The 18,917-nt window shown below is 46.3% G+C and overlaps 1 protein-coding gene across 1 annotated transcript in view; it reads right to left on the bottom strand.

Moving 5' to 3' along the window:
- Positions 1–18,917, bottom strand: part of cubn (cubilin (intrinsic factor-cobalamin receptor)) — a 481,327-nt gene that overhangs the window by 200,522 nt on the left and 261,888 nt on the right. Inside the window, exons 38-42 of the mRNA XM_078535601.1 lie at positions 17,877–18,074; positions 11,423–11,569; positions 10,325–10,515; positions 4,169–4,352; positions 1,579–1,753 (exon numbers count right to left, since the gene is read on the bottom strand). Coding sequence (XP_078391727.1) covers positions 1,579–1,753; positions 4,169–4,352; positions 10,325–10,515; positions 11,423–11,569; positions 17,877–18,074 — 895 coding nt within the window. The remainder of the gene's footprint in view (positions 1–1,578; positions 1,754–4,168; positions 4,353–10,324; positions 10,516–11,422; positions 11,570–17,876; positions 18,075–18,917) is intronic.

The raw sequence follows: 18,917 nt of genomic DNA, 5'->3' as shown, positions 1-18,917 counted from the left end.
CTTACATTTTCATGAATCATATTTCTGACTAAAATAAGATATGTATCTTGAAAATGAATAATTAAGCTCTCCTTAAGACTCTTCGGTTTAAGGCAATGAGCAGTTCAGCCATATGGACATGGACAAGGAGTACCCCAAGTTCAAGCCTGGGTCTATGCTAAATTAGCTGATCTTGAATAGTATCAGAGGGTTACTTTTGGCCGCAGAACCTGCATTAGAGAAAAGGAATGCTTGGTATTCCCACAACTAATTATTATCCAGCGATTCCTTGTTGGAGGAAAACTGAGAACAGGATTGGGCTCAGCTATAATGCCCTGTGCAGTCAAATAGCCTGCAGTATTCCTCAGTAAGAGGAATAGCAATAACATTAAGTAATTTGACCTTTTTGAGTTTTTTTCACTATGTTACCCAAGGCAGCTCTATCCCATTCATCTTAAATTTAGTACCCTCCACAATCCTTACTTGATGGCATTAATTCCCCAAACTGAAGAAGTCTTGCTCCTCTGGTAGAAATTCAGTGGAATAAATCTGGCTGTCAATTTTTTTAAATTCATTCATGGGATGCAGGTGTTGCTGGCTGGGCCAGCATATATTGCCCATCCTTAATTGCCCTTCAGAAGGTGGTAGTGAGCTGCCTTCTTGAACCACTGCAGTCCCTGTGGTGTTGATACATCCACAGTGCTATTAGGGAGGGAGTTCCAGGATTTTGACGCAGTGAAGGAACAGCGATATGTTTCCAAGTCAGGATGGTGAGTGGCTTGGAGTTGAACTTCCAGGTGGTGGTGTTCCCATCTATCTGCTGCCCTTGTCCTTCTAGATGGTAGCAGTTATGAGTTTGGAAGGTGCTGCCTAAGGAATCTTGGTGAGTTCCTGCAGTGATTGTAGATGGTACAATGCTGCTGCTGCTGTGCGTTGGTGGTGGAGGGAGTGAATGTTTGTGGATGGGCTGCCAATCAAGTGGGCTGCTTTGTCTTGGATGGAGTCAAGCTTCTTGAGAATGATCCAGTCCCATTCCAAAGCTTGGGGTTGGGGTCATTTGCATGTTTGGGACAGGGCACTCTTTAGATGTGCATTGCATTGTTCTTGCTGGGTATCCTAGAATTCTATTAGATTTTTTAGTTGATTTGTCACATTACTTGGGCAGTTGCAGTGGCTTGGCTACTACTCCTTGCAGGTCTCTTTCAGGACCCCTCTGTAAACCTTTTGTTGCATTCCCTACTAATTCAGTATAATCAACAAATCCTAACAGCCTGTAGCTGGTTTTGGTATCCAGGTCATTTGTGTAGATTAGAAACAATAATGATGCGAATACCTATTCAACATCAGCCCCAATTTGACCTTACTTTCAGCAAGTAGTCACTGTTTTTAGTGGATTTCTTAATCAATCTTATGTTTCACCAATTGGCCCTTAAAATGCCAGTCTATGCATTTTGTTAGTCTGATTCAACTCAAGTTCATTCATGCTTTCAAGGAATTGATTCATTCAAAAAATCATATTTTATGATACTTATTTACTGCAAATTATAAAAGTGACTGAATGAAGCATGAGGTTAATAGATTCACAAACATTGATCTTACTCAAAACTAGTTCCAATGTAGAACAGGTCATTGAAATCTAGCTGAACTGCTTCACCATTTGGAACAGAGATGGTCCAGATACAATCTATGTTTGTTGGATAACTATGAGGGTAGTTCATTGAGGCAATGTATCCAATAGAGTCAGAATCAGAAACATAAATGGTTCCACCACAGGCTACAAACGAACAAATATGGCATCATTGTCTACTTCAAAATAAAATCAATAACAAGGCGGGATAAATATGTACTTAGGAACTGGTTAACAAAAATTTGTACACAATATAATTGTTGTGTAGTCAGAAATATTCCAGAAGTACCTGCTTGAAATCACCTACACACTAATTATCATCTTGGAGAGCTCTAAAAAGCCAATGTTTTTCAAACGCTTAAGTAAAAAGGTAGCACTTAAAAAAAAATCTCAAAGCTTTTTCGTGGAGATGCACTTTTGTTAGCATGTTCATTGCAAACCTAACAGTTTGGGTTGTTCTCCTCCCCCACCTGCCACCCTACCACCCACCATCACCACCCCACTGCTCCATTGGATCGCACAGGGTTTTCAACTGGAACATTGCCCTCAGGAATTCTCCAGTATTGAGAGGTACATTTAAACACCCTTTCATCATTTTTCTTCAAAGTTTTTGCAGATTTCTTCACCAAACAGTAATCTACAGAGTACAAGTGGCTGACCCATTATATTACACAGGATGGTTTAGTGGAATGAAAAGAGTCCTTGGCTAGAAGAAAACAGCCCATTACCCACTGGAGTTCCAAACAGTTCTTAAGTTACATCATTTCAGTGCTGCATGAAGTGCTGTTTTGTTAATAATGGTACTGTTCTCTGTTTGTCCAGACAATACAGTTTTTGTTAGTCTAATGTTTGTTAAACTGTTACTTTGATAGATCCGTCATACAGCATAGGTCACAATGAGGGTCACAGCTTCTCAGCTATTTTACATTCTTTGTTTACAGTCTTTGTTGGAATTAATTTATTCAGTTCTTGCTCACAAGGGTGTCATCACATTCGAGAACAGTGGCCTGTAGATAAGACAAGTTAGAGGCTTTCCATAATGATTGCTCCTCACTTTGGCTTATATTTCCCTCCAACAGGTTTAATGAAAATTAGAGGTGAGAATAAAATATATATTCATGAGAATGGTTCCAGTAGGAATGAGGCACTTAAGTTACGTAGATAGATTGGAAAAGTTGGGGCTGTTCTCCTTGCAGAAAAGAAGGTTGAAGGGAGATTTGATAAAGGTATTCAAAATCATGAGGGGGCTGGACAGAGTGGATAGGCAGAAAAAGTTTCCTTTGGTGGAAGGATCAAGAACGAGACAGCATAGATTTAAGATAATTGGCAAAAGAAGCAATGGCGACATGAGGAATGACATTTTTACGCAGTGAGTGGTTAGGATCTGGAATGCGCTTCCTGAGAATGTGGTGGAAGTCGGCTCAATCGAGGCATTCAAGAGGAAATTGGATTATTATCTGAAAAGGAAGAACATGCAGGGCTAAGGAGGGAAAGCAGGGGGGTGGCACTAGGTGAATTGCTCCTTCAGATGACAGCACAAACATAGCAGGCTGAATGGCCTTCTTTTTCTTCTATGCTGTAATCATTCTATGATTCTAATTTTCTGTAGGAACACTGGGGAAGCTGCAATAAAGATTTACTAGAATGATACTGGAACTGAGAGATTGTACCAGCAGGAAAGATTGAAGAGGCTGGAGCACTTTTATCTAGAAAAGCGAAAACTGAGGGATGCCCTGATGAAAGTGTTTGATAGGTTAGACTTGCAGAAGATGATTCTACTTGTGGGAGAGACCAGAACTGGGGGCCATAAATGTGAGATTATCACCAATAAATCCAATAAGAAATGAAGAAAAACTTATTTACCCAGAGCGGTTGGAAAGTAGAATTTGCTCCTATAGGGAGTAGTTAATGACATAGATACCTACAGGAGGAAGCTAGATGAGCACATGAGAAAGAAAGGAATGGAAAGATATGCTGATGGGGTGAGATGAAGAGGTGTAGAAGGGCATTTGTGCAGAGCATAAACACCAACATGAATCTGTTGGTTGAATGGTCTGTTTCTATGCTGTAAATACTTTGTCAAATTTCAGTGCCCATAGGAAACCATTTTAAATTCCAAATGTTTGGCAATGCCTGAAAAATACATATTGGAATTCCCTTCAAATGAACTGTTCCTTACAACCCCGAATACCTAATTTCCTAGCACAATACTGCAAAATTAGTTTAATGGCACATTGCAAAGTTACATGTAGCCACCCTATGCTTAGTTCCATATTTTTAAGGAGCAGCTTCCTATTTCAAATAGGAGTTCTGCCTCCTGTGACAGAGCAGACTACAATCTTCAGTGGGCTACAGAACACCCCAGATAGACTGATCTGCTCTGCATTGCATGTTCTGTGATACCACAGCTGCATGTGTTTCTGGGCCGTAACACGAATTATGATCAATCCAACAGCTGAAAATATTTGAAAATGAATTTCTGGCACTGTAATGTACTGAGCATCCATGGCTGTAAATAAATATGGGTAATTCCATATCTCACAAACCCGCTTATACACTCACCATGGTTTGAAGCTTCGTAAGTGAACTTAAATCCTGGGCCCTCATTACTCCCATCAGAAATGAAGTGTACAAGGAGCTGATTGACTGTTGTCTGCATGGTGGCAGGAGGGTTCTCACCACAATAGTGTCCATTTCCTCCATGGGAAGCCAAAGGTGGGGATGACTCATCAGGTCCATTCCTTAACTATATGGAAAACACCATGAAAAATTTCAGAGGCTTCAATTAAAAGTCACAAGCAAGGATACTTTTAAACCTTGAACCAGAACAACCAAAATGAATTACATGAGAACCCACGCAAAAAAAATTGTTCTACATAGAAGTTTCATAATGTGATCATATCATTTTCTTTCCATTTCATTCTCAAGTTATGGCTTTACAAGTTTTCCCTCTTTTAATCTGGATGACAGTGGCTGTTCCATAAATATAAAGAAATTTTATTAAATAGCTTCATGCTTTATTGAACAACATCAAAGTTAGCAATGCAATCATGTTTCTTTTTAGGTGTTTACTAATTTACTAATTTAACACAATCTTTCATTCGGCATGTGACTTTTTGCCGTACTAATATACAAGTTGTCTTATATTTGCATAATTTTACATTAACTACTTCTGATTATAATCCAGTAGGTTTGTTAAAGGGATACAAAACACTTTTCCACAATCCTCATGAAGATCTTTGATTCCACATGGGGTGCGGTTGCACGGGAAATCTTCACCTTCTAATACCTTGTTCAGAAGGACATTGTTCATGTATGAGCTTTGATAGTGAATGCTGGTGGGTTATTTGATTATAGGGAGGTCAGCTGTAGAGTGCCTATCACTAGTTGGCTAGGGTACACCAGCTCAGCAGGTCTATGCTGCTCAGCTACACTTACTGATCCCCTACAGAAGCCTGAAAATCAAGACATTGATTAGAAAGCTCTCCTCTTAACTCTAATATAGAAACTGGAGGATGGTTAATATTATATCACGCGTAGTGTTATAAAGCAAAATTTGACTCAGAGCTGCCTAAACAGCTATTTGAGCAAATGACCAAAGGCTTGGTCAAAGGGGTAGGTTTTAAGGAATGTTTTAAAGGAAGAAAGTGAGGTAGAGACGCAGAAATGTAGGAAGACAATTCCAGAGCTTATGGCTCAGGCAACAGAAGGCACAGTCCCCAATGGTGGAATGATTAAAATCAGGAACACACAGGAGGCCGGGAAAGGATGAGTGCAAATAACTCTGAGGATGGTAGGGCTGGAGGAGATTACAGGATTAGAGAGAGGCAAGGCCATGGAGCGATTAAAAAATGAGGATGAGAATTTGGTTTGACCAACAGCCAATGTAGTTCGGTGAGCACAGAGGTGACAGGTGAACAGGATTTGATGAGAGTCAGGACAGTTTTGGATGAGCTCAAGTTTACAGAGAATTGAACATATGAGAACAGCCAGGAGTATATTGGAATAGTCAAGACCAGAGGCAACAACAGCATGGATACGGGTTTCTGCAGCAGATGAGCTGAGGCAGGAACAGAGTCTGTTGATGATATGGAGATGGAAAAAGGCAATTTTCGGTGGTGGCATGGATAGGTGGGTGAAACTCATCTCGGGCTCAAATATGACACCAAGGTTGAGAACCAAAGTTCAGTCTCAGGCAGTTGATAGGTAGACAAATTCAGTCAGTAGCTATGGAATGGAGTTTGGAGTGGGGACCGAAGACATAGGGTGGAATTGTCCCAGATTTTCACTAAGTGCGGTAGTGGACATGAATAAAGATGTGTTACTGGCTGGCTGCAATGGCGGATTTTCATGCCATATCATTCCCTTCCCGGCACAACTTGCCTTATTAATAATACATTCACGGGAAACATGCCAGATCACTGGCAGGCAGGCTCGGATTTGCCCGCCAGGCCGTGACCTCAGCGCTGCCTCACTCTGGGCGCCATATTTAAAGCGCACCAGAGTGCAGCCTACTTCATGTATACAGACCAGGACTGCCCCAGGTGACAGATAGCCCCAAAAGCAAATGTGACATCAGCCCCCAAATTTAGTGACGCCATTCTGGGGCACCCGCTGGACACAGTGAAAGGCCGCCGAGATATCCTATACCCCTGCTCTGGCCACAGAGGTCCACCAGAGTCACAAATGCAGCCTGGGAAGTGGTGACAGCGGCGGTCAGCACCACCGGAGCACAGAGGTGGTCAGCCATCCAGTGCAGGAGGACGATGAATGATCTCATCTATTCCGCTAGGGTAAGTCAACCACCCCATCACTCTCAACTCTCACAAACACATCACACATCTACAGGGATCTGACACCTCAACGGACAACACCACTAACTCTCACATACAGCCTCACATCTCCATCAGACTCATATCCTCTGGAGCTCGCATGCTCATCCTGTCCATGGCTCCGCTCACCACACAAACATTCCATGCAATGCCATGTGTCCTGCTCACACTCTCTCCATCTGTTTTCATGCAGGAGAAGCTGGCTCACAACAGGAGGGAGAGGTCCCAGACCCGGATTGGAGTGGCCAACATTAGGGCCCTCATTCACTTTGAGGAATGTGCCATCGTGCTGACTGGTAAAGACGTGGACCGTGCCTATGGTGACGGTGAGGACGGCGGTGAACGCCCACGTGAGGATCCTGCACCAGATCATCCCTCGCTCAATGCAGCTGTGAGTGCTCTCTCTCCTGCTTTTGACTCTGATGCCATGCACTAATTATTTCTACTTTGGTTGACAGGGAGCTCTGCCAAGTGACTGACACCCTCAGCCAGCCAGTCTCTCAGCTCCACCCAGGTCCTCACCTCCAGCCAGGAGGACAGTTCCTCCATTAAAGAGCTGGAAATAAGCAACCTGGAATATCCGTCACAGCTCTTGCTTCCACCAGCGCAGGTACATACACCTTGGTGGGACCTAAACCTAGAGCAGGTTCGGGTTCACAATGTAGTGGTCACCACACAGACACGTGTCCACAGCAGGAGGAGGCAGGTTCAGCCGAGCCACCTGGCACTCGGAGGACTGCTGGGGAAGAGGCATCTGTGAGGTCCGAGTCAGATGACAAGCCTCTGGGTTTGGTTTTCCAACTCATCCTGGACAGTCAACAGAAGACAGGGGAACATCACGTAGAGCTGTTGGAAGCCCTCAACAGAATGGCATGTGAGTCGGAGGAATGTGTCTGCCTGCTCTCTGATGAAGTGGTGCCCAAAGGTCCATGAATGGAGGTCTCCATAGGGAGGAAGGCGGATGCCATGGAAACCCTGGTCCAGCAGAATGCGGAGATGCACGCAGACCTGCACTCCATCGCGGTAGCCATGGGTGAGTTCCTGCAGTGGCAATGAGAGAGGGAACCAGGGCACCTCGGCATCCCTCCAGGTGTTCCTTCCCCTCAAGGAGTCAGGTCGGGGCCCTCAGGCAGCCAAAGGGAGGAGGAGCAGCAGCTGGACACATCTGGGTCATCCGCTCAGGAACCTCGGAGACTGTCCGCTCTCTCCGAGCCCCATTTGCCCGTGACCCCCTCAACCTTAACCTCTGTCACTGCAGAGGGAGCAAACCGGGGCCCTCAAGGCCTCGGCTGTCCAGAGGACACACGCCGAAGTCATCAGAGGCAACAGGGCCAACCATTACACAGGCTGTCTCTACCCCTGCTGCGGATGTCAGGGCAGCACCTAGAAGAAGTCGTAGGCCTAGATAAGTTAAGAAATTCTGATCTCAAGTGGTTGCACGGGTGAACACATTTTGTCACTTTCTAATCTGAAAATATATTCACTTTCAATATAATGTGAAATGCTGTCTCTCAGCTTCATTTACAGGATTCGCAAGTCCTCCCCCTGCATCTGCTCCCACTAGCAGTTCAGCTGCATTCAGCCGGACCACAAGTGATTCTGGAGGGGGAAGTGTGTGTGTGTGGCAGGGCCTTTTGGAGCCTCATGCAAGCATCCTCCCATGCAGGCAGAGCCTTCATGCATCACACTCATCTCACTGTCCCAAGTATTTTCAATGCTGCCTGCTGGGAATTTCTTTCAGTTGTCCATCTGAGCTGACCTGCATCTCCGCCCACATGCTGATCACACTCCCATGCAGCACCCTGTGCCTGTCCAACACGAGGCTCCGCTCACTTTCGATATGAAAAACATGGTCGTAGTCAAGTTTCTTGCAAGCTCCCCCATCCTTTCCCCTCCCCCAGTCATTCATGTCTTTTTCACCACCACAGTCGATCCCCCTTGCATCACCTTCGACCTCCCCACCGTTACCCTACAGCCCGAACCCTTGTCATTCCAGGATGTCCAGTTAAATGTGCATGTTCCCTACCTTCCTGAGAATCCCAACCCCATCCACATTGACCTCCCCGACATCCTCCTTCCCACTTCCAGGGTTGAGTTTGCCTCTGTGTCCCCACCAACCACTCTCATCGTCCCTTCTAGTGATACTGGTGCATCCTCATCCTCCCATCTGACCAGCTCCCTCTGCCCCCTCTCACACTCACCATTCCTTCCTACCACGTCACCCTAAGTTTGCTCCCCAGGAAGCAATCATTGACTCCACAGACCCCTCCCTTGCACATTTGCCTGGACATTCCACCTCCCCCTCCTTACTCCTTCCTCCATCAGGACACCTTCCCCTTCTCAAAAGTTCCTCCTCTCCCCCCCGACACCTTCCCACCTCTGAACTCCCTCCTACCCCCGACAACCCCCCTTGAACTCCCTCCTTTCCCCCCGTCCCCGGACACCTTCCCCCCTCCAAACTCCCGATGCCCCGGACACCTTCCCCCGTTCTAACCTCCCTTCACCCCCCGCAAACCTTCCTCCTCCAAACTCCCTCCCTTACACCTTCTCTCCACTTACTCCTACCCTCCCCACTTGCAACATTCTCCCCCATTACAACATCCAGCCCTCGCATACTCTCCCCTCCCCCCATACTCCCTCCTACACCAGGACACCCTCCTACCACTTCCCAACCTCACCCACTCCAACACCTTCTGCTCATCCATTACTGAATATCGGACAACAGTGGATGAATCAAGAGAGGTAGTGGTGGGATAGAACTGTTTTTTTAGATGATTGCACTGATGACAGTGAGACATATAGACAAGAAATAGGAGGGCACCAAGAATAGATACTTCTGGGAAACCAGTGGTAATGGTACTGAAGTGAGAAGAGAAGCCACCACAAGTGATACTCTGGCTACAATTGTGTAGATAGGAACGGAAGCAGGTGAGTAATGTGTGACAACAGTGGAGAGGCATTGGAGAGGATGGTGTGGTCAGCCGTGTTAGAGGTTCATTCTTGCCAAGAAGCACAAAAAGGAATAGTTTACCTTTGTCACAATCACATAGGATGCCATTTGTGATTTTGATAAAAGCCGTTATGGGCTGTGGCAGGGCTGAAACCTGTTGGATGGATTCAAACATGGAGTTTTGGGAAAGATGGATATGGATTTGGGAGGTGAAAACATGTTCAAGGACTTTAGAGAAGAAAGGGAGGTTGGAGATGGGGCCAATACAAACGTAGAAATATGGCCTAATGCTGATGATCAGTGTAAATGATAGATTGAGGAAACTGGTATGTGAATGACATCTGTTCACTGACTTTTCCTTGATATTTTCCCAAAACATCAACCACACATCAACACCACCTTGCCCTCATACAAAAAAACAGATAACATGTGTTTCCTGTATTAACACCAGCTCTGACTAGGCTGTAAATTTATGTCTAAAATTTTAAGCATGAAAGAATAGAAAGTCATATTTCTGAGAGTAGAGCATCTGCTTTGGGCTCAATTGGCAAATCACACAGAATTCCAAGCCCTGCCTTTGTAGCTGCAGTATCTTTTTGGCTGGTCCAGTTAGGTTTCTGGTCATTGGTAACCTCACAGGAAGGTGATGGTGGGGAATTCAGTGATGGTAATGTCATTGAATGTCAAGGGGAGTTAGGTAGACTCTCTTTTGTTGGAGATGGTAATTGCAAATTTTTTTGACACCTATCATCTAATTTTACCTACATTACAGAGTGACTATACTTCAAAGTGAATCATTGGCTGCTGGGTTCTTTGGGATATCTAGTGAGCACAAAACACGCTATATGGATACAAGTTAATCCTTTTTTTAATATAAGATCAAAAGTTAAATCTTCACAAAACTTCCACTATTGCAAAGGGCAAAAAGTGGCTTACCTCTAAATAATCACCAGTTGTGCAACCTATACCAGAACCTTGAACCTGGAAGGTCTGATTGAAATGGATATCTATTATGGAACCGCTGGTGACAGCAACATGCCAAGTGCAATTGAGATTTGGTGTATATTTGTAAGGATAGTTGGGTGAAGAAATAACGCCACGGTCAGCATGGAGATGGCCACCACAACCTGAAAGAAGTTAAAGATATCAATGGTAAAGTATATACATTCTGTCTTTAATAAAATTTCAAAATGTCAAATTTTGCTTTAGAGACAAATCTTTGCCAAGTAACGGTCTTTGCCATGTGTTGCATAGCATTGCCTTCCATATCCAAACATTCACATAAAAACAGAAGAAACACTTGCACAGTAGTGTGCCAGACCTCTGACACAGGAGTCAACAAAAATTGGCTACTAGCCAAAATAGACAATTGACAGGAAACCTGGAAGTCTAAAGGCAGAAATTTTAATTGGTGATACTCCTTTGTTGACAATCTTCATATAAGTTTGAACAGACTGATTCCTTCAAAAAGTAGAGCGCAGATAAATGAAGTACAAACCTGTTGAGAATTCATACATGAAATCTGCCACTCAGAATGGTCACCTGCTAACATCTTTTTAAAACTGAGTACATTGCTGATCTTGGATATTACGCAGGACATTTGTTGATCAAAAAATTAACAACCATCCAAAAATTAGCAATTTAATTGCTTCATAACCCCAGTTTTGACTCACTGGATTTTATATAGCGACTTATGTATCTTTAAAGAATTTTTATGATTAAATAGTATTTTTTCTGCAAGGTTATGATGATTCTTTCTTTGGATCATAAATCAATAAAACTTCGCACTTTCCTCAATCTGTAGCCTTTAAAATCCCAGGATTCTGGCCATGCAATTACAGCTACTTCAAATATACTTATATTATTGGGAATATTGGTGTTGTTCTGAACTATGGGCCTTGGCCATTCACCGTGATATCTCAATTCATAAAAGGCTTTGACCAACGTTGAATTATATGGCATTCATATTTTGATGGAAATGGTTGAAACATACAAGGTTTAAGAAAATAAAATATATTAAAAGATTCAACTCACTTTTGTAGTAAGAAGCATTGAAACCACTGCCATTGGTATCCTCATCAGATGTGAATCGAATGAACATTGCATCACCACTAGATCGGAGTGGTCCAGGTAATTCTCTGCCGCACAAAGTGGCGAGTATTGGAGAAAGGTTATTGTCACCTGAAGGGAAAAGAGATCTGTAAGTCTTGTTGAAGTGCACATTTTCAGCATCAGAGTTTCAAAGCTGTCACAGGCAATGGTGTTACATCTCAAGGTGTCACACTTATAAAGTCTCACACAACTGTGGGCAATAAATTATGATTGGCTCAAATATTTGTTATATTACCACGCATTCATAATGAGGTCATCTGGGAACCGTACCAACAGAAGCACGCTGACAGATGGCCAGACATTCATTTCTCCAGATGGTCTCAACATGAATGCTTGGCTGAGCTCCAAGAATGGGTAATGGGCTCAGCCCACAAAGGGGACAGCTGTCTTTGTTTGACTGCCATCTTTATTACCTTGCAATAAATTAATCTTTCTTTTAAGCAGTTTTTCAATGCCTGTGTGTTTATTTGGACAAGTTTAAACGTTTTGTCAATGGGAATTTCACTGCTTTTGTTTGACTGACAATTTTATGAGAAGGTAAGAGGAGTAATGTTCTTCAAAGGGACTGTTGAATGCCTGATTGTTCTTTTGGCTCCTCCCTCCAGACTAGGGCTCATAACTCCTCTGAGGAGCCGTGATCCACACCTCCTGCAAAGGCTGACCTGGCTTCATCAGAATTGTGGGTGGTCTGAAATGTCCACATCTGCAATAATGGAACCAGCAAGAGTGGGAGTGCTGCATGAGAGCTTGCTACCTGTACCCTTACCTTGCGCCGGCAAAAATTGCAGTATACAGGAATGGGGTCAGGAATCCTTGAACTTGGTCCTGCCTACCATGTTTAAAGCGCTTAACCTCCATTCCTGCATGGATGGGGGCATGAAAATCCAGGCCGTGTGGTTATTTTCAATAACCACAAGACATAACAGAAAACTGGTGGAAGATAGTTGCATGGAATAGTTGGAAGAGAAACGTAAACTGCAGAATCATAATGCAGAACTTGAGGAGAAGTACTGATAGAACAGAGACTGACTGCAGCGTGCTGCTTTAGCTCAGAAGAAAATTTTACCACCTAAGTGATATCGTGAATAATCTCTTTGAGAAAAGAAAACAAACTATAAAAGCCTCTAAAAGTGTTCAGTTTAATTACAAAAATTGATCGTTAATCTTAAGTTTAGACATAATTTAAAAACACGTAATTATTGGACCAGTTATGATTGGAGAGGCTGCGATTATTTTCCTTGGAACTGAGGAGACTGAGGGTGACCTGACTGAGGTGCACAAGATTGAGGGGCCTAGATAGAGTAGACAGGGATGTCCTGTTTCCCCTAAGAGAGAGGTCAGTTACGAGGGGGCAAAGATTTAAGGTGATTGGTAGAAGGATTAGAGGGATTTCTATGGTTCTATGCGATATACAGGTATTGTATATTTTTTAAAGAAAGAACGATGATATATTGTTATATTAATCCAACATGATTTAGGAATTATATGGTCATGCATATGTATACATAAGCATCCAGAGTGCCATTGCACTCATTACTGCATCACAGTGTGTGTATCAAACTAACAATGTATCAGTCCATAGCACATGGTGTGGTCAGAGAATATATTTAAAGAAGCTCGAGCACTTGAGTCTAAAAGTGCGATTATTTCAAACTTCTGGGGCAGAATTTTCTGCCTGTTAAGTGGGTGGAGCAGGAGTGGGCACGGACCCGATCGCCACCTGCGATCAGGTCCGCGCCACCATTTTACACGGGTGTGCCAATTAAAGCCCGCCCAGCGTGAATCGCAGCTCCCAAGGACAGCGGGAGTGGTGGTGGGACTGCAATGGCTGCCGGGTCCAATGGCGACCCGCCGGCCTGTAATAAAAAGTTGCTGCAGCCTTTCAAAGGCTGCGAATCTTGGCCAGTGGAAGGGCTTCCCAGAGCGCTGCTGGTGAGCAGGCCAGGTAGGAGCGTTGGGCAGGGGGGCACTGTGCCCCTCGTTTTTTGGATGATTGCCTTGCTGCCCTCCTCGAGGAGGTGGCAGCACGGTGGGAGGTCGTGATACCCCAGGACGGGAGGAGGAGACCCCCCCCCACATGACCAAATGTGCCTGGGAGGGGGTGGAGGAGATCATGAGCTCTCACAACATGGTGCGGCGCATCTGGATCCAGTGCTGCAAGCGCTTCAACGACCAGTTGCGCTCAGGGAGGGTGAGTACCATGTTGGCATTGGTCACTTAACCCAGCAGATAGGCTTTCCCCCCTGGTGCCCCCCCCCCACCATAAAGTCTGAGTGTAGTGACTGCATTAAATCATTGACGGCCTGTGTCCTTCGCTGGGTGGGCCAGCAGATATTGCCCATGCCGAGGTCACCCTGAGAAAGTGGTGAAGAGATGAGCTCTGTGCCCGCAGCATGTGGTACACTGAGACCCACATGACTGTTTTGGGGGCAACCTGGAGGAGCTGCACCTTGGTGCAATGCAGGAACTCCAGGACATGTCAAAGTCAGGGTGATGACATGCTGGGAGAGGAACTTCAATGTGGTGTTGGCACCGATCAATCTGCTGAACTCTGCACTCCACGTGCTTGTGTCTCCTTGCTATGGGCCTTGTGGTGCCTAATGTGATGTGGGCAGCATTTGATCAAGGGGGTTGTGGGGTGGGGGGGGATGGGGGGCAGGTCAAGCATCTTTGTGTGAGTATTTGGCAGCAGCGGGGTGAGCAGGCACTGGGGTCCTGATGTGCCCCACTCTGATTGGGCTGGGCCATCCGCAAAGAGAGTTCAGGTACAAGTAGCACTAATCAATCAGGAGAAGAATGTACATAATGCTGCCAAGTGGGTGAGGACTGGCGGCAGCCAGGCACAGTTGGCGATTCTCAGCTGCTTCAAGCAGGAGGCCTGAGATTTGGAGAGGTGCCATGCATCCAGGTCCACTGGTGTTGGTGAGGCTGGGGTGTCACGGGCAGGTATGTTTGCCCAGCAATGAGGTCACCATTGTTCTTCCAACAGCCATGGCAGTGCTGAACGTTCAGTGATTGAAGTTTGCAACATGGCTTGACCATTGCTTATGGAAGGATGAGTGCATAATGATCCAAGGGACAGGTATGCACATTGACATTGTCTCCATGTTAACTGATCCAATGCCCTTGTTCTTCCTTTCAGCATCAGCAGAGCAGGGCCGGGAGGAGGAGCAGCAAAGGCCCCCTCTCACACCTGAGGGCACTGAAGTCTCACCAGTGTCACACCATCTTTGCCAGGCAGGCACCAGCGCAGACACTAGCACATTGGTGGGAATTAGAACATCGGCTAGTGTCCCGGGGCACAGCGGTGAGGGCATTTCACAGTCGCTGGAGGAGCTGGCAGAGACAGAGAGTGTCCATGACGCCAGCAGTTGGAGGACAGCAGGGGACCAGGCACATGCTCAGTCGGCGCCTGATAATGTGCCTCTGGAGTCGTCTGCGATGCAGCAAATGGAGGAAATGCGGCCGGGTGTACGGGAGCATCTGGGGGAGATACATGAGGCTATGTTTGGCTTGGTGTCTGTGGTGGAGGAGTCTACGCAGACGATTGCTGAAGCAATCAGACTCATGGCCGAGTGCCATGCGTCCTCCATGGAGGGAGTGGCGACTCTCACAGAGATGCTACTCCCAGAGACCAAACAGGGCTTCCTGGGGATGCGCTGTGACCAGCAAGCCCTCATATCGGCATTGACCTCAGCTGGTCATTGCCAATCTGGGAGATGTTCTGGGCACCATGTTTCCCGGCTCGGTGCCCATCCATTCACGGTGAGCAGGGAGGTCCGAAGTGACCTCACATCGGCGCAGCAGCTGCTTGTCGTCTGCAGGCTCCTCTCAGGGCGCTCCAGATGAGGGTGGCAGCTCCTCCGCCCCTCTGCCAGTGACCGTTGCATCCGGCGCGGCTGCAACGACTGTGGAGATGCCAGCTGTGGAACTGGCAGCTCCCTCCCAGGCGGGGCCAGCACTGGCTCCACAGGCCAGAGGACGACCGCCAAGGTCATCGAGGCCAACAGGACAGCAGAGTCAGCAGGCTGTCTCAGATGCCACTCCCAGCGAGGGGACAGCACCAAGACGTAGCACCCAAAAATGTAAACAAAAGGCACCTGAGGCAAACCACGGGTTTATCATTGTTGCTTTTGTGTTGGCCCGCAATGAGGTCTTTATGAGTTGGTGTGATTTTTAACATCATTGTCATTTTGTTTCCCTAAGTTTCTTTGGTTGTAATATTGAATTCAGACATGTCACCATGGCTGAGGGTGTCTCTTCTCTTCTGCAGGTGGATGGTTTCCAAAAATGTTATGAGTGTTTTGTGGGACATTCAGCTTTATTAACAAGGACCTTAGTTAATGTTCCTAACCAGGCAGATTTTGCACTTAGGTATCAAGTATGGAGCCTACAACCCAGGCTTCTCCTGGAGGTCCATATGTGGTGGGCTAGCTGAAGGTTCGTTGGATGAAAGCCTCCCAGGTGTCCCTGCCTCCCTGCCCGGGTCAGCGTCTACCCCCTCAACATTTCCCTGTGCGTGCTCATCCTCGGACTCACTGCTGGACTCATCGTGTGCAGCCGCAGTCACTGCGTCTACATCTTCATCGTCCACAGCGTCCCCCCCTTTCCAGTGCAAGATTGTGGAGAGCGCAGCATGCACCCACTATCACTGAGACAGGATCTGGGGGGTACTGGAGTGCACCCCTGACGGTCCTGGCATCGGAAACGCATCTCGAGAAGACCGATGGTTCTCTCCACCACAGCCCTTGTGGAGCCATGGATCCTATTGTACCGCTGCTCAGCTACTGTTCTTGGATGGCGGAGAGGTGTCATGAGCCACCTTCTGAGGGGATAGCCCTTGTCACCCAGCAGCCATCCATCCAGCCGGGCTGGAGCACTGAAGAGCCTCGGCACCTGGGAGTGTCTGAGGATGTAGGCGTCGTGGGAGCTGCCTGGGTACCTTGCACAGACTTGTAGAATCAGCATCCTGTGGTCACACACTATCTGCATGTTCATGGAGTGGAAGCCCTTCCTGTTGACAAAGGCACCGGGCTCACCTGCTGGCGCCTTGATGACCAGATGTGTACAGTCTATTGCACCCTGGACATGGGGGAAGCCAGCAATGGCTGCAAAGCCTCTGGCTCACTGTGTCTGGCTTGCCTGGTCCCAACGGTAGTGGATGAAGGTCAATACACGCCTGAACAGAGCGTCTGTAATCTGCTTGACATAAGTGTGGACAACTGATTGGGAGACACCGCAAAGATCACCCACCGAGCCCTGAAGGAGCCAGAGGCATAGAAATTGAGGGCAGCTGTGACCTTTAGAGCCACTGGCATGGGGTGTCCACCCACACAGTTCACGGAGATCTCAGGCCCAATCATCTGACAGATATAGTTGACTGTCTCCCTTGAGAGACGGGGCCTCCTTCGGCACTGCACCTCAGACATATTGAGGTAGCTGCTTTGCTGCCTGTATACCCTGGCAGCAGGATAGTGGCATCTTCTGCGGCCCTTTCTGCCTTGAACTACCTCTTGGCTCCGCACCCCTTGTGCCTGCATCTGTCCTCCCAAAGGTGGCTCCCCTGGAGGCTGAATGTGCACTCCTGGCCTTGTCCCCCTTCTAACCCTCCCTTCCTCCTCAGAGGAGATGCCTCCAGTGGAGAGTTCAGCACCCATTCCCAGGCTAAGGGAAGGCTTCCTGAAACCTGCAGGCCCAAAAAATATTCCTCACTGCAGAGTGCTGACCTGAAGTTTGTGAGTCCAGTCCAAGCAGTTGGTATGCGTTTTGAAGTATTGCAAATCACAGGCAAGGATCAGTAACTTTGAAAAATAAAGATTTGACAGATCACACTCGCGACCCAGTGAGCCCTCTTATCCCGCCCGTGGATGAGGTTTATACAAATGTGTCCTACCCACCTGCCCGTTGCGCCCGTGTGCCGACCTGAAGATTGCACGGGCATCGAAAAATCACCTTCGACTGGCGCCTCAAGGGCCTTAAGTTCTGGTTAATTAATGGCAGGCTCGCATTGGAGATCAAAGTGTCCCCGCCCAATGAAATATCGCGATGGCGCGCGGTGACATCAGGACACATGCCCGACGTCACCGCGCGTCATTTTGCATGTGGGCGTGCAGGGCCCACCCCCGCACGCCAATGGGAAAATTCTGCCCTTGGGAACCCACAAGACAAAACAGCTTTAGACTTAAGGTTACTGCCAAGGATAATTGAGTAGCTTTTTAACTCTAATGTTAGGGTTTATTTCACCATGAACTGAGAACTTAAAAAATGGCTGGCCCAAAGACCTTCTAAATTCTCTAGAACTGAGGGTCTTGTAAGAATTGTTTTATGTTCGATGATTTATTATGACACAATATGGAATACGAGAAATAATTATTACCATCTCTGATGACCAGCTTGTCATAGTTACAAAGCTTAGCTGGTTCAATGTCTAGAGCTAGAATGTTGAGTTCCACTGTGGCTTGTGGTGCCCGGATGATCCAAGAACAGTCCAAATGTGCTGCATAATTATTGGGCCAGCCTGGTGAGAAAAGAAAAGTCGGGTTGTCCCCAGTCACGACAACTCCAACGCATGAACCTGTAAAACAAACATTGATCCTTAAAAAATATCTTAAAAACCATCTACCAATGCCCCTTAAAAAGCACTGTTGCACAATATTAACTGTCCTGTCCTATTTTTCCTTACTGCTGCTCATTGTCTGGATTAGTAACTTTCCCAAGCCAGTTGGCTCAATTACACTATCAATCTTCAATATGTAAATAAATAAATGTAAAAATCTTAATTAGCCTAGAAATTCTATGCAGATGCTGTCTCGCCAGTCAAAATGGGCTCACATCCACCACAGAACTCTGCAACTTATCCTGCCAACATTCGCAAGGTTAGGATATAGGACCTACAGGAATAGGCATTTGGTGGTGTGGGCGTGCACCTTCTCCCTCCCAGTGGCAGCTGGCAGGCCCAGTGGTGTGCGAGAATGCCCCCATAGAAGCAGATTGTGCATCCAAGCAGCTCACTTACACACACAACCCTTTCCCAATGTTTTTTAACATTCCCAAATTCAAGCAGTCCACGATCAGCCTGCCTAGCCTAAGCCAGTAGGTGCCACTTTCACTGAGGTCAGGCAGGTTAACTGGTGACACCAGGAATACATCCATTGATCAAATTGCAGGTCTCACCTGAAAGGTGGGGCACAGGAACTCATGAATTTAACTCTATGTCCTCTCACTGGCCCTGCATAAATTCAAGGCCTAATGTGCATCAGTTACGAAGAAAAGTGGAAGCTGGCAAACCAGGGGAGCAATTTTACAGAGAACATACGAATAGCCAAGAATGAGAAAGACTATTATGATATAAGAATATAAGAAATAGGAACAGGATTAGACATATATATGGTTCGCTTGAGACTGCTCCACCATTCAA

Source organism: Cetorhinus maximus, chromosome 3, assembly GCF_964194155.1.
Source record: "Cetorhinus maximus chromosome 3, sCetMax3.hap1.1, whole genome shotgun sequence".
Lineage (NCBI taxonomy): Eukaryota > Metazoa > Chordata > Chondrichthyes > Lamniformes > Cetorhinidae > Cetorhinus > Cetorhinus maximus.
The sequence above is the reverse complement of the archived record's forward strand: the minus strand, read 5'-3'. Positions and strand labels throughout refer to the sequence as shown.